The sequence below is a fragment of the Piliocolobus tephrosceles genome, chromosome X (assembly GCF_002776525.5).
Source record: "Piliocolobus tephrosceles isolate RC106 chromosome X, ASM277652v3, whole genome shotgun sequence".
Taxonomy (NCBI): domain Eukaryota; kingdom Metazoa; phylum Chordata; class Mammalia; order Primates; family Cercopithecidae; genus Piliocolobus; species Piliocolobus tephrosceles.
This window is the reverse complement of record NC_045455.1, coordinates 72,081,464-72,097,812: the sequence shown is the minus strand read 5'-3', so window position 1 is coordinate 72,097,812 and position 16,349 is coordinate 72,081,464. Positions and strand designations below refer to the sequence as shown.

At 36.0% G+C, this 16,349-nt stretch overlaps 1 protein-coding gene across 1 annotated transcript in view; it reads right to left on the bottom strand.

Moving 5' to 3' along the window:
• Positions 1-906: 906 nt before the first annotated feature.
• NUFIP1 (nuclear FMR1 interacting protein 1) overlaps positions 907-16,349 on the bottom strand; it is a 53,462-nt gene continuing 38,019 nt past the window's right edge. The window contains exons 8-10 of the mRNA XM_023187332.1: positions 11,319-11,435; positions 5,376-5,608; positions 907-2,979 (exon numbers count right to left, since the gene is read on the bottom strand). Coding sequence (XP_023043100.1) covers positions 2,863-2,979; positions 5,376-5,608; positions 11,319-11,435 — 467 coding nt within the window. The 3' untranslated portion in view covers positions 907-2,862. The remainder of the gene's footprint in view (positions 2,980-5,375; positions 5,609-11,318; positions 11,436-16,349) is intronic.

Genomic DNA, 16,349 nt, shown 5'->3' with positions numbered 1-16,349 from the left:
CAAAGGGTGAATTAGTGGTCTGGAAGGCGATATTTGAAGAAATCTTTCAGAATAAATAGATGAAGACAAAATACAGAAGTATAGTGAAGAGGGTAAGTTAGTAGGTCTGATATCCACCTAAGAAAACTATTTTTAAAAATCATATTTAAAATTGCCTTTAGTACAAGAATGGTACAATGACTCAGATGAAAGGACTGCAGGGTAAGCACCATGAATGACAAATGTCCCAGAGATCTAGACACAAATTGGTGAAATTTTAGGACTCCAAGCATAAAAAGAAAACCCTAAAAGTTTTTCATGAGGAAAAAGTAGGTTCTTTATCAATAAATAAAGAGAGGTAATCAGATTGGTGTCTGACTTTAATCAGCAATACTGGATAATAGCATACGATTGTTATAGCTTCAAAATTCTGAAGGAAAATGATTTTGAGTCTAAAACCGTAACTCAATTTAAAAATTTTTAAATTGAAGATTCAACATTTAATTACTTGAAGATACGCAGCAGCACACCAGAAAACTAATCCTGGGATGCAAGAGAAAGCAATCAGAAGAAAACAGTAAAACTCATAGTGGTCTAATAACTATTTACACATACAGGCCGAGATCCTAGAGATTAATCTAAAACTAAAATGGAATCTGATTACATCACAAGAAAAGGCTGAGGTGGGGAAGTGAAACAATGCTAAGGTTACTGACTTAATTGGAAGATGGGTGGAAGATATGGCTACTAATTAACTCTAAACGTAAAGAAAAAAAGGTAATCACTAAAGAAATAGCAATAGGTTTAATTACTTCCAAACCACTGGAGGAAAAACAAGGAGGAAAAAAATAACAATCAAGCCAATAAGATGATAAAATAAAAACAAGAAAGCATGATATACAGAAAATACAAAATAAGACAGCCAGGAATAGTCCAAATGTTTTAATAACCTCAATTAATATAAATGGATTAAATTTCCCAGAGCTGGTTTGACTAATCAAGGAAAATAGAAGTCAATTATAGAGGATATGAGAAAAAGTAAAGTATTTCAGTTATAAAAGGCACAACTCACCAATAGTCATGTAATGCTTACATTTCAGAAACTGATTAAATGAACAATAAGGTAAGAATGTAGAATGCAGAAAGTTTGAACAATTAACAAGCTAAATCCAAAAAAATCTGTACCCAAAACAGGCAAAGCACCCCTCTACCCACCCAAAACTCACAGAATATTTACAAATATTGACCATATAATTCCATAAGGTAGAAGCCATACAGGTTATATTGTATCTGCTTAGAAATTTTAAATACACTTTGAATCTTAAATACCCATTAAAAATAAACAATAGTCACCATAGCTAAAGACATAGAGCCAACGGAGTACTCAAAGGAGTATTTTCAGTCCTAAATACAGGTATTATCAGGAAACAAGAAAAACAGAAAAGAAAACTGTTTATATAATACACCTTAAGGCAATGTGGGGATCAACAACATCCCTGGAGATATGGTCATCAATGAAAGTAGTCCAGGAGTCCGTGAATTCATTTATTAACCATAAGCCTGTAAAATGTATATGCTAACTAGTAATAAAAGTGCAAACTGTGCTGTATTTTAGAGTATCAACTCAGTTGTAACACTAGTTACTTCATCCTGATGAGATGGTTGGGAATCACACTTTTGAATATATCAAAATTAAACTGAGTTCCTTGAAGTCAGACATGGCCTCATTTTGTATACCTTTAATATAGGCGCAATAGAGGTACCTGGAGTAAGCCCTCAACAGTGTTATATGAATTGAATTAATTAACATATGAGGCAGATAATTTCCCAAAATATGGGGCTCACTGGAGGAGTAGGGTGAAACAGAATAAACAGATCTGTATGGTGGGTACAAGGCTGGGAAAACACTGGCTAAACATGAATCTTCACCCCAGGTCTGTGACGTCACTAGGGTCACATGCCAGGTGTTCCAGGATTCTGGAGAGGATTTTACCAACATGGAGGAACTATCAGATTTCTTACCTTTCTTCCTTGACAGCAAGATTCATGAACTTCAATAATCACAACGTTAGAAAAAATTAATCTTCAACTATAACAGACTAATTTTTAAAAACAAATTTAGTCCCTTTTAGCTGTATGTCAAAAGGGCAGACCAATAGCTACAGCTAGTACAATGACTAGAGCACAAGCTCAAATTCCCTGGTATTATAGGAGACAAAGAGATCTCAGTAGCTTTCATTTACTTTACAATTTTCAAAAAGCTTCAATTAAGTACTCCAGTTGTATCTAAACATAAACAGAGGCCCCATCTGTATTAATATTTTAAACATTCAATATTTGAGCTATGTAAGTCGTGCTAGTAGGTGAATTTAAACATGTCTTAAACAGGGAATTTTGACATTTTGAAACTTTCTGACTGCATTAATTTGATCTGGTTTATTTTTAAAATATTCCCCCTTGCTACAGAACATCTTCCTTTTCTGCATTAAAAACAAAATGGCTGTACTTCTCTGCCCAACTTTGCTTAGCTGAATCAATCCTTTTAAAAGTTTTCTTCTTTACTGCCAAACCTATCTTCAATTCTTAACTGACACATCAGTCATTCTTACATGAGAACAATACATTAAAATAAATACAAAGAAAAAATTCTCCCAGCAAATACTAGATTCAATCCCAACAATATGGACATAGTCTTAAAAATCAGTTATGTATTTATTTGCATAGAACCAAAGGAAAGACTTAAAATTCCAACATATACCCTATGAGGCTTACAATTTAATTACAAATCCAGTTTTGAGGGAAAAAAGGGTTTTGGTTTTCCTCTACTAACGAGGATGATACTGTTTCACATGCTTCAGTTATGCATGCTGAAACATCAGACGCCTATACATCTTTACTTTTTGCAAAATTAGTATCCAGTCCAAAAAAGTCTTTTTTGATGATGTACCGAACACACTGCAAAATCACATTTCTTTCATGTCGAATGTCCGGAGCTAGAAGCTAAAAGACAATTTGAAAAAAGATTAGCTGGTAAATAAATTATATCTGGGAAATACAATCTAAAATACTGCATGTACCCTCTCTTCATAAAGACAGAACAATAAGAAATATGTATTATATTTACTATTTTGCTAAAAAACAATGCAAGAACATGTCCTTTTAAGTTACATAAAGACTATCTAGCTTTTTAAACAGTACTAATGCTTATATTTGGAGTCCTCTCTAAGAGTATCTAGCATAGGACATGCAAGTATTTAATAGTCTGCAATTCCTTTTTTTTTTTTTTTTTTTTTGAGACAGAATTCCGCTCTTGTCACCCAGGCTGGAGTGCAATGGTGCGATCTCGGCTCACCGCAACCACTGCCTCCAGGGTTCAAGCGATTCTCCTGCCTCAGCCTCCCAAGTAGCTGGGATTACAGGCATGTGCCACCACATCTGGCTAAAAAGTCTGCAATTCTTTAATCTAAAATGTCAAAAGAGGATTGTCGAAACTCAAATTCATAAGCAGTCTAGAAACTGATAAGTATATCTATTTACATGTAACAATGAAAATAGCAGTAAAAAATTCCAACATTCCTTGACTTTTATGATTTTCCATTTTTGTGCTTATTGTATTTTAAAAAAGCTAAAAATCCCTGGTATTTAGAATAAGTACATAATCAAGGAATCATATGTAATTTGCCAAAAAGGATTTTATTTTCTGATGTTATTGATAGAGTTCAGAAACATCATACAGAAACTTTCAGTGGAAAGTTTACTTAATTTACCAATTATAAGGTAACTTTTTTTTTTTTTTTTGAGATGGAGTCTCGCTCTACTACCCAGGGTAGAGTGCAGTGGCCAAATCTCAGCTCACTGCAAGCTCCGCCTCCCGGGTTCACGCCATTCTCCTTCCTCAGCCTCCCGAGTAGCTGGGACTACAGGTGCCGCCACCATGCCCAGCTAATTTTTTGTATTTTTAGTAGAGACAGGGTTTCACCATGTTCGCCAGGGTGGTCTCGATCTCCTGACCTCGTGATCCGCCCGCCTCGGCCTCCCAAAGTGCTGGGATTACAGGCATGAGCCACCACGCCTGGCCTATAAGGTAACTTTTTAAATGTCATTTACTATCTATACAAAATGGAGCGTATATTTCGGATCCATTTTAATAGGAAGCAACTGTGTTTACACATAGCACCTCAAGAGTGTAGCCACTGAACACTTTAGCTACAAAATAAGTACTTATCTTGTAAGTCAAAACCAGACTTTTCACAGAATGTCAACTAAAAAATGTGGAATACTTCCATTGCTTAGACATGAAAATCTTTGATCTTTGAACAGCCTCATGTCCACTACTGAGAACTCAAAAGATGCATTGCTTCCCCTTGATAATTTGAAGAAAGCTGTTAGATTTTTGAGCACATAATGCTGACAGTAAAGCCAAGAATGCACGGAATAAACACAAATAAATAAAGGTGTACAAAGAAAAAAAATTAGCATGGTAGTGCATGCCCATAGTGGCAGCTACTTGGGACGCTGGGGCAGTAGGATCACTTGAGCCCAGGAATTCGAGGTGGCAGTGAGCTATGATCACGCTGCTGAACTCCAGCTTGGGTGACAAAGCAAGACCCCAACTCTTAAAAAAAAAAAAAAATGGTTAGGGAGGGAAGGAAGACAATCCCAGAAGACAACAAGTGAGAACTGTCAGAAAACCCTAGGCCTTTCCTTTTTGTTACTTTTGGTTCTCCATAGACATTTGTATTAAAAATCTTTTTTTCCCTTCAGCTTGCCATTGTACTTTTAGCTGTGCTTTCACCGGAAACTTTTTTTTTTTTTTGAGACGGAGTCTCGCTCTATCGCCCAGGCTGGGGTGCAGTGGCCAGATCTCAGCTCACTGCAAGCTCCACCTCCCGGGTTTATGCCATTCTCCTGCCTCAGCCTCCCGAGTAGCTGGGACTACAGGCGCCCGCCACCTCGCCCGGCTAGTTTTTTGTAATTTTTAGTAGAGACGGGGTTTCACCGTGTTAGCCAGGATGGTCTCGATCTCCTGACCTCATGATCCGCCCGTCTCGGCCTCCCAAAGTGCTGAGATTACAGGCTTGAGCCACCACGCCCGGCCTTGCTGGAAACTTAAAAGAAAGTCAATAAACTTCAATAGATACTTCCTTACCAACTAGTGAAATCTAAATTCTTTTATTTTAAGTGGTTGTAAAAATTACATTATTCCACATTCACTGAACATACCAGCTATATGCCAAATGTAGTTGCAGAATTAAGATACAAAGTCTCCAAGGACAATGTGTCTCTGGTAACCTTAAAACACACACACACACACACACACACACACACACATCCCAGTGGCTCTATCTTTATGACATGAGAACACAAAGATTAGAACCAAAAGAAAAATAATTTACCATTTCCAAGAGATATGGATGGTGTGTTCTTGGTTCGAATAATGTTTGATAGTTGTGATAATCTTTTTTCCTCTTAGGGTTTGTCTTTTTAAAACTTTTCTTTCGGTTCTCACTCTTGGCTTCTGAAAAATTTCTAACAGTTGCTTTAACATCTTGACTTGGACTCTTAGGAGCACTGCTATCAAGAACCTGGTTTTCTGCCAGAACGTCTGCTTCAGTCTTGATGGGAGTTTCTAAGTGTGATGAAAAACAAACACAAAAATACGCAAAACAAAACAGGTAGACCTTTCAAAAGCAACCAAAAAATCCATAATAATCCTCCTAGCCATAATACTGTCCACTTAATAACTTAAAACTATGAAAGATTTTTGCAAGGCATTTAAAATGTATTCTAGTATTTTTCAAATTGGAAGCTAAACTACCAAAAATTGAGGAGACTACCATGAAGAGCTACAGAAAGTGATTTCTATGAAGGAAATAATGCCAGATGGAAACTTGGATCTATACAAAGGAATGATAAGCGCTGGAAACAGTAAATATGTGAATAAATATAAGACTTTTTTTTCCTCATTGGAAAATTTTTAAAACTAAAGCAAAAATATTAAGTGTATGTGGAATATACATCTATAGAAATAAAATCTAAGACAATAGTAAAAAGGAAGGGAGAAGGAATATTTAAGTAGCATACTGCTATAAAATTCTTAAATTACATGTGAAGTAGATAATACCATTTGAAAGTACACTATGAAAAGTTAAGCTGCACACTATAAACTGCAGACCAACTCCCAAAAAGTAAAACAAAGAAGTTAAAAGGATGAAAGACGATAGCAAGCATATACCAATCACATGAAAGCTGGAAAGGCTGTATTAATGTCAGACAAAAAAGACTTCAGAATAGTGAACATCACCAGGGATAAAGAGGAAGAGTTCATAATGCTAAAGGGGTCAATTCATCAGTAAGACAAAACAATAACACCTAAAAACAGATTTTCAATATACATGCAGCAAAAACTGATGGAACTGAGAAGAGAAATAGACAAACCCATTATTATGATTGAATACTTGAACACTCCAATCTCAGTAATTAAAGAAAAATTGGACAAAAAATTCGTATGGATACAGAATACCACAAAGAATTAACTCAAATTGACAAAGAACACCTGACCTAATACATTTTCTTGTCAAGCTCATATGACCATTCACCTTGTGTTGGGCCATAAAATAAGTATCAGTAAATTGAAGAAATTGAAAGGATAGAGGTATGTTCTCTGACCGTAACAGAATTAAACTAAAATCATTAGCAGAAAACTAGCTAGAAAAACAAAACAAAACAAATATTTAGAAACTAAACAACACACTTCTAAATAAACCATGAGTTAAAGAACAAATTGTAAGAGAGATTAGGAAGTATTTTGAAATAAATAAAAATGAAAACATAATGTATCATATTTGTGGACTACAGCTAAAGCAGTTCATGAAATTACATTTATGACTTTCAATGCTCAAATTAGAAATGAGAAAAGTCTAAAATCAATTATCTAAGCTTCTATTATAATGTGGTAGGGTCTGAGGAAAGAGGAAATACTAAAAAGTGAAAACAGTGGATTGTAGTGAAAATCAATGACAACAGAGAAAAACCAACAAAGTCAGAAGTTGGTTCCTTGAAAAGATTAATAAAATTAATAAACGCACCAAGATTTTTTGAGAAAAAATCAATGAACAACTTCAGAAATAAAAGAGGAGGACATCATCATAGATCCTACAGATATTACAGGAAATATTATGAACTATATACCAATAAATTAACAACTTAGGTAAAGTAAATTCTTTTGAAAAACACAAATTACCAAAACCCACTCAAGAAGAAATAGGAAAATATGAATAGTTCTGTACCTATTAAGGAAATTTAATTCATAATTTAAAACCTTCCCAAAAACAAAATGGCTTCACTACTGAATTCTACAAACAAGAAATAAAAAGAAAAACTGGTAGAAATCCTAAAAAAAACCTTAAAAAAGAGAAGGAAACAGATCCCTACTCATACCAAATCTATTATAATAAAAGAAAACCAAAGACCAATATCCCTCATGAACATGTATGCAAAACTCCTTAATAAAATATTACCAAATCAAATCCATCAATGTATTAAAAGGGTAATAGACCATGACCAAATAGATTTTATCCTGGGAATACAGGCTGGTTTGACATTTGAAAATCAATGGACATTTCACCATTATTAACAGAATAAAGGAGAAAAACCACATGAACAGTTGAAAATTCACAAATTTTAAGCTCAGAATCTTCACCTCTCCCCCTTCTCCAATGGTTATACTATTTACTTACTATAAGTGAATGTGATATGAGATAAAGAATTCTATTCTAGAAGTTGGGAGACAGGGTTCAATTGCCTAGACAAGAGTGGCAAAACCCGTAATACTCCAACATTACATACGACTGAATGTAGAAATTATATTTGAAAAGAAGTATAGGGACAAGTGTTAAAAACAGACTCTGATGCCAGACTGTTAGGTTCAAGTCCTAGTTCCATCATTTACTAGCTGTGTGACCTTTGGGCAAGCTACTTATCTCTACCTAAATCTCTTCATCTGTAAAATAAGAGATGATAAATAAGAAAAACCAGGACACTGTTTTCTATTATTTCCTTTCCCCTCAAGTATCAATCACTCAATTTAGGAACACAAAGTCAAATGAATCAGAGCTCATAACTGCCAATTTTCTGCTAAGAAATGAGGACAGGGACTAACATTTATATTTTTCTCTTTCTTGAGATTTACAACATTTCCCAGCTAAGTGTCATATATTAATGTAATGTTGACCAATTAAATTTTAAATATAGCCCGTTCAGTTCTATCAAACGCTTAACACACTTTTTGGTTTGTGGCCTTCTGAAATAGTCTTTAATTTGGAAATCTCCCCATCATAGTCAAATCAGTTTAAGGAAACATAATTCTGGGAAGTTGTAAAACTGTGCTTAAATTCTAATACAGTTAAAAAAAATGCTAAAATGCTAACATGCAGAACAGATATTAAACCAACCCATTTGGAAGCATTTCTTATTAAATTTATATCTTAGTGATTCTTACAGTCCCAGATGTATTACCTCTTTCTTTGCTTCAGTCTTACTTGAGGGACCCTTTCCTTGTTTAAATATCTTTCCAGAAAAATGCTATTCATGTTTAAGATTCTAAACACTTTTATGCTAATTCTTAAGACAGATCTTAATTATGAAGACACAATTGTTAAACTCTGTTAGGAAGAAACAGATTGTTCCTATACATTTAGAATCCAGGTAAATAAGCAGTCTTCTAGATACTATGCCACAGTTAAAAGACCACTTTGTTTCCTTGGTTTATTAATTTAAAACTCCCTATGTGTCAATATCCCATCCTAGATCCCAGAATTAATACTGAAAGCTAGAAATTTGCTAGTGACCTGGATGGCTTAATAAAGCTGAATTCAAACTACATAAAATAATTCTTAAGACTTAGGAATGTGAAGCAAGGGTTTTTTCCTTAAAGCAGGACATTTTAACAATTAGTCAAAATAAATTCATACAAAATCATATATATCATTTAACAGATAATATCCTCTGTTATCTATAAAAGTCCACGCATAACTGTGCAAGATGACAGTAAATGCCAAAGAGAGAAAGACTATAATGAAAGGCAAGGTAAGTTGGTTTCTTTGGACTTTTAAGTCTCCAAGCCTATATGTCAGGTCTGCTACATAATAGCTTGCCAAGCTTTTTCCATTTTTTAATTTTATTTAATTAATTAATTTATTTATTTTGAGATGGAGTTTCACTCTGTTGCCCAGGCTGGAGTGCAGTGGTGTGATCTCGGCTCACTGCAACCTCCGCCTTCTGGGTTCAAGCAATTCCCTGTCTCAGCCTCCCGAGTAGCTGGGATTACAACCACGCCAGGCTAATTTTTGTATTTTTAGTAGAGACGGGGTTTCATCATGTTGACCAGACTGGTCTTGAACTCCTAACCTCAGGTGATCCGCCCGCTTCAGTCGCCCCAAGTGCTGGGATTGCAGGCATGAGCCACCGTGCCCAACCAAGCTTATCCTTTCTATGCTTAAGGTTCTATAAAATAAAGAGGTGATCTCAAAGATCCCTTCCAGTTTCTTTTCTTTCAATTTAAAATGATGGCAGTCTCAAAATGAAGGTATGAGTATAAAAATACTGTTCCATCTTAAGAAACAGAGAAGCAAGCATTAGTCCAGCCTGTTGTTATGGGATTCTGTAATTCTGGTAATAGTTTTCTTTGTTATCACCTGTTATGAATACAACTGATAAGCAGGAAATGTAATATGTGTTTAAAGAATAACTCCATCTTCATACCAGTGTATGAGAAACAAGACTACAAAAAATTGCCGTTTTTCTTAAAATTAAAATGAGGCAACCATCTGTTAAGGAATACTCTGATAAAGCCAAAGTAGCTTATATTTCAAAATTCAAGTAGCTATTAAGAAGCTACCATAGTAAGCCATGGCCCACTTAAAAAAGAAAAAACTTCCCATGTTACAGATACATATAAACATCATTTTTCATATTAAAGCCTAATGGCTCCTTATTCAACATCTTCCAAATACATAAACATTGATTATCTCTAGCCTAGTCAACATTAAAAGTGCTGCCATCTCCATCAAACTACATTTCCTTTTTTTTTTTTTTTCTTTTTGAGCCAGAGTCTCACTGTCACCCAGGCTGGAGTGCAATGGCACGATCTCGCCTCACTGCAACCTCTGCCTCCTGGGTTCAAGCAATTCTTCTGCCTCAGCCTCCTGGGTACTGGGACTACAGGCACGCACTGCCATGCCCGGCTAGCTTTTGTATTTTTTGTAGAGAAGGGGTTTCACCATGTTGGCCAGGCTGGTCTCGAACACCTGACCTCAGAAAATCCACCCTCTTCGGCCTCCCAAAGTGCTGGGATTACAGGTGTTGAGCCACTGTGCCCCGCCCATCCAATTACATTTGAATCTTCTCTTCATTCTATATAAACACTTACAGACCTGTATTCTTATCCTCAGTACAGCTCTTACTCTGATTACACATCTTGTCCTGAGACATACACATGAATTCTCTCACGGCCAGTAAAGTCTAAATAAAATTACCACACAGAGCCAGGTATCCACAACAGTAGGACACAGATTTATTCATTAAACATATGCTGGATTATTGATATAAACCTTGGATTAAAAACTGCTACACTGCATCAGATCAAGAGCCTACTCACAGTAGCTCTGAAAGAGATGCGGTAGGAAATTAAACTGGTTTATCACAACTAAATTTCACAATGAAGGCTCACACGTTACCATCTGTAACATCATCTTTAAAGGTAAGACATGTATCCTGAATGTTACTGACTTCTCAGAAAGACTCTTGAAAAGATTCAATTTCTTCTGACCTTTAAAATGCACAAGCTAATGCAACCACAAGTATAAGGTTGTTGTGTATTTCAAGTGAGATCATTTATGTAAATATGCTCTAGGAAGAAAAATGCCCTATATGCATTAAAAAAATTGTATCGCACTCTTTGTCATAAAGGATCTCTCTCTACCTACCAATGATGCTATAAACATGTTATAATAAGGGTTCCTGAGAGCAAAGAGAAAAAAATTTTCTTTTTGCCATTTCTTTTAGAATTTTCTTCAGTTCCATTAGTGGATATTTTCTCTTTTCCTTCCAATTCTTTCATTATATCGTATTTTTTGCTTTTTTATTCCCAGAGTAGTAACACATTTCTTTATTACTCCAGAGTTCCTTTAACCCAAGTTAACTTTACTTCAGATTCAAATGAAAAAGGAATTTGAAGACCAAATAAAGAATGCACATCCTGGATGTTATTAATGTGCAGCACGCACCAAAGGCAAAAAGCAACAAAACAAAACCCTGTAACAACATACACCATGACTTACCTTCTGGCTCACTCTCTGACCCTGAAAGACTGCCATAGCTACTCATTAGTGAGCATAGGGCTGGTGTCACTTCCTTGGGTATCACAGAACGTTGTGGTTTCTCCTCCTTATCAGACTCTGAAGGGAAAAGAACTCAGATTCAAAACATCTACCACTATAAAAAAGCTGATCATCCCCCACTCCCACATTTGTTAGTGAAAATCAAGTAATTTCTGATCATTTCCTTAATCTTTCCAAAAAACGAATTCTAGGAGGCCAGGAACACCTCCCCCTGGTTTACACATCTTCATGGGCCAAGAAACCATTTGCCCCAGAGGAGACAGTGGGGGAAAAGGAAACTATATAGAGCTCAGTTACTCAGCATGCTTCACAGGTTATACAATCTGAGCATACTCTAAATTAACTTAATTACATAGTCTTTGCTGTTCATTTACAAGTAGTAGGAAGGCCCAAACTTTATTTAACTTCACTGGATTGGGATCACTGCCTCTGAAAATTAGGTTTAGAAATAAATGAAATATTAACATACCTATGCTTTTAACTGTTTTTAAGACTGTTTTTTTGGGATCCAAATAATATTCAAAGCATTTCTATAGGCTTAGTCAAACAGTAATGCTGAAATTAATCCACCCAAAGTTTTTTTAGAGACAGAGTCTTGCTCTGTCACACAGGTTGGAGTGCAGTGGCATAATCTCAGCTCACCACAACCTCTGCCTGCCAGGCCCAAGCAATTATCTTACCTCAGCCTTCTGAGCAGCTGGGATTACAGGTGTGTACCACTATGCCCGGCTAATTTTTTGTATTTTTAGTAGAGATGGGGTTTCACCATGTTGGCCAGGCTGGTCTCAAACTCCTGGCCCCAAGGTGATCCACTTGCCTTGGCCTCCCAAAGTGCTGGGATTACAGGTGTGAGCCACTGTGACCAGCCCACCCAGAGTTTTTATTATTTAAAACTTAAATAAACAAGAACTTAAATAAACAAGGCAACCATGATAATTTACCAAGCATAATACTAAAGTGCCTGCCAAATGTAAAGTGTTTGATCCAGGCCCAGCAAGCGTAGTTGTAGCCCCAGGACACCACCTATTACATTTCTTTTTGGCAGCTCTAACAATCTATTAACTCTATTCTAGACAACCAATAAAAATAAGGCCTCACTGAAGACAATAAGTAATTTGTCTATTTAATTAACCAACTCAACCCAAAACCAAGATAAAATGTTTCAAGACTAAGCATTTAATGTTCACCAAGCCGGTCTAGGGGAAACCAAAGCATGCCAGTAGGAAATGGGAGTATCTTTCTATGTGAATGTTCAACTGCCACCTTCTGCTGGATGAAGCTAAATCCTCTCTCCTCACTACCCACCATCATACCTATAAAAGTACTCCTTGTCAATTTTAAGCTAAATTACCTTTTCTCCTTGATTAATAAAGGGAAAGGAAAGTGTGTAGTTTATGCGAATTACGAGGAGATTAAGCAGAAATCTACCACAGTGTTAGTATGCAGACTTTCCATTCATTGGTTGAATGATGGAAGACCAAACTGTAGCATTTATTTCCAAGACTCAAAGAGAGGTAACAAAAATTACAGTAATAGTTGAATATTATGTTCTTCAAAAGCATGATCTGACCTAATCCTTATGAGGTATGTGATGAGTGATGAAACAAAAATCCAGAGAATTTGAGTAACTTTTCCTTAAGATAACTACAAATCAGTTGGGTCAAATTTAAAGCCTGGCTATCTGACTCCAAATCCAAATTGTTATCAGTGAGCTACAATGCTTCCCACAGACATATAAAGTCTTCTTAAAATGAAGCCATCCTATCAAAGTGTTTTTATGGTCCACAATAATGCTAACAATGCCTCCTAGCTATAGCTCCATTTCTTTCTTCCCTTTTATAGTAAAACTCCAAACAGTTATTTGATACGCAGTCATACCTTGGAGATACTGTGGATTTGGTTCCAGACCACTGGAATCAAGTGAATATGGCAATAAAGCAAGTCATACACATTTTCTGGTTTCTCAGTGCATATAAAAGTTATGTTTACACTACACTGTAGCACATGAAATGTGCAATAGCATTATGTCTTAAAAAATAATGTTTGTACCTTAATTTAAAAATATTTCATTGCTAAAAAATGCTAAAACTCATCTGAGACTTCAGGAAGTTGTGATATTTTTGCTGACGGAGGGTCTTGCCTTGATGTTGCTGGCTGCTGACTGATCAGGGTTGTGGTCACTAAAGGCTGGGGTGACTATGACAGTCTCTCTGCCTTGACTGCTATTCCTTTAGGTATCGGCCCCACATTTCATTCAGATGTCTTAATGTCACCTTATCAGAGATGCCTTTACTGATCACTTCAGATAAAAGAGCATATCTCCTTCTCTGACCACTATTCTCTATTATTTTACTCAGCTTCACTCATCTTTATAATTCTGTCTTTTGTTTGTTTGTTTTTGTTTTTTTCGAGATGGAGTTTCACTCTGCTACCCAGGCTGGAGTGCAGTGCACTCCACCTCCTGAGTTCAAGCGATTCTCCTCTTAGCCACCTGAGTAGCTGGAATTACAGGCACTTGCCACCACGCCGGGCTAATTTTTGTAGTTTTAGTAGAGACAGAGTTTCACCATGTTGGCCAGGCTGGTCTCGAACTCCTTACCTCAAGTGATCTGCCCCCCTTGGCCTCCCAAAGTGCTGGGATTACAGGCGTGAGCCACTATGCCCAGCTCCCACATTTTCTGTATTACTTTTATAATCAGAAAATAACAGAAAAAAAAACAAAGGGAAACTGACTCTGGAAAACTGTATTCCTCACAATCCAATTCATGAAGCAGAGGGCAAGGCTTTAATGTCCTTTCCCTCCTCGCTTCTTTTTCAAACTTTGTATTTTGAAACAATTTTGGATTTATACAAATGTTGCAAAGATAGTACAGAGTCTCCATATACCCTTCATGCAGCTTCCCTAATGTTACCATCTTACATAACTAAAGTACCTTATTATAGCTAAGAAGTTAACACTGGTACCACACTAGTATTTAAACTACAGACTGTAATGTAATTTCACCAGCTTTTCCACTAACGTCTTTTTTCTGTTCCAGGATACAATCTGCTATACTACACTGCATTCGGTTGTCATGACTCCTTAATCTTTTCTAAATCTGTGACAGTTTCTCAGTCTTTCCTTGTTTTCTACGAACTTGACACTTTGAAGATTATTGTCAGGTATTTTTAGAATGTCCCTCAGTTTGGGTCTGTCTGACATTTTTGAAGATTAGACTGAGACTATGGATTTTGGGGAGGAATACCACAGAGATGTGCCCTTCTCATCACATCCCAGGTCCATGGTATCAGTAGGACTTATTACTGGTAATGCTGACTTTGACCGCTTGATGGTCTGCCTGCTTTCTCTGCTACAAAGTTACAATTTTTCTCTTTCATTATTATATTTTTTGAAATGAGTTACTAAGTTTAGCTCACACTCCTGGGAAGAAGAATTAAGTTTCAGCTAAAGTAAGGAATATCAAAGAATTTTGGACATATGTTAAAACCACGGTAATTAATAATTAATAAATAAATATTTTGGGGGGAGATATTTTGAGGCCATAGTAAATATTGTTTCATTTTAACGTTTCACCACTAATTTTACCATTCATCAGTGGATCTTGCCCAAAACAATTATTGGTGCTCTAAAGCTGACTTGCTATTTCTCTCATTTCTTCTACATTTAATAATTAGAATTCTTTTGTAAGAAAGATCTGTCCCTCCTCCCCCACATTTATTTATTTATTTAGGCATTGATATCAGTATAGACTCATGGATATTTATTCTATTCTGAGGGTTATAATTTATTATTATTTATTTTGTGGCACCAATTGTTCCAACTTTGGCCCTTGAGAACTCTTTCTAGTATCCTTCTGACATGCCCACACCTTCACATTTTTTGAGTATTTTCTTACTTTCTGGCACTATGAGATGCTCTAGGTTCAGTTTATATTTTCTCTGTCCCAACCCCAGAATCAGCCATTTCTCCAAGAGGCTCTGGTTCCTTTACCTGTAGAATAGCATTTGGAAACTACAATTAGAGACCTAGGTGTACTTTTTCCTAGGAGTGTCAAAGTTCAGTATACTTGACTTACCCAAAGGGTAAGTTACAAATTCACAAAATAACTCTTTCCCTATGTTTTCTTCTCCACTCAGTTAAATGTTTAAGGGACAAACCACATGTAATAACACTTTGAAAAATACTGTCCTTTTGGCACTATCAGAACATCCTCTACAGTGACTTTTCATCTTAAAAAAAAAAAAAAAAAAAAGTCCCTGGGATCTACCTAGCAGCTCTAATGCAGGCATTTTTAGCACCTATCTGTAAAGACTATGCTGAAGGCATTGTACTGGCTGACAAGATAATACTCAAGAAAATTCATTTTTAAAATGCTGCTAAAACATCTTTCTAAACTGAAAATACTAGTATCGAGATAGCAGCAATTGATCTGATAAAACCAGACTTCAGCATTTTTATAAAATACGAGCTCAAACAATTTCTCTTACCATTAAAACATTAGCGATACTTTTCTTAAGGTAAATCTCACCTCTCTCATATATACACATCATGTTCCCACCATCCCAAAAAAATAAGCTAATGCAATCATCTTAAAAATTATCCTTAGACTATGAGTTTCTGGAAGGCAGGGAGACTCCTTTGAAATCCTCGGCATTATAGTGAATTACAGTGCTGGGTAAGCCAAACACAGGACCTATAAATACCCACCAAAAGGAAAGTAGCAAAATAACATTGCCCTTTGAATGTCTTGTCCACTCTAAACACCAGCTGTAAAACTTCCTATCTGGCTTCTTTCTGTAACTTATTTCTTTACTTACTTATCCGTACCCCCTGCCCACCAACCCCCATCCCACTATTTCCTATTGCCTTTATGGAGCACAGCGCAATTATATCCTCTAGCCCAAGATTTGTAATTAAGTATTCTTTAAAAAATGCTTAAAAGTTTAAAATGTTTAATAACAATAATAAAA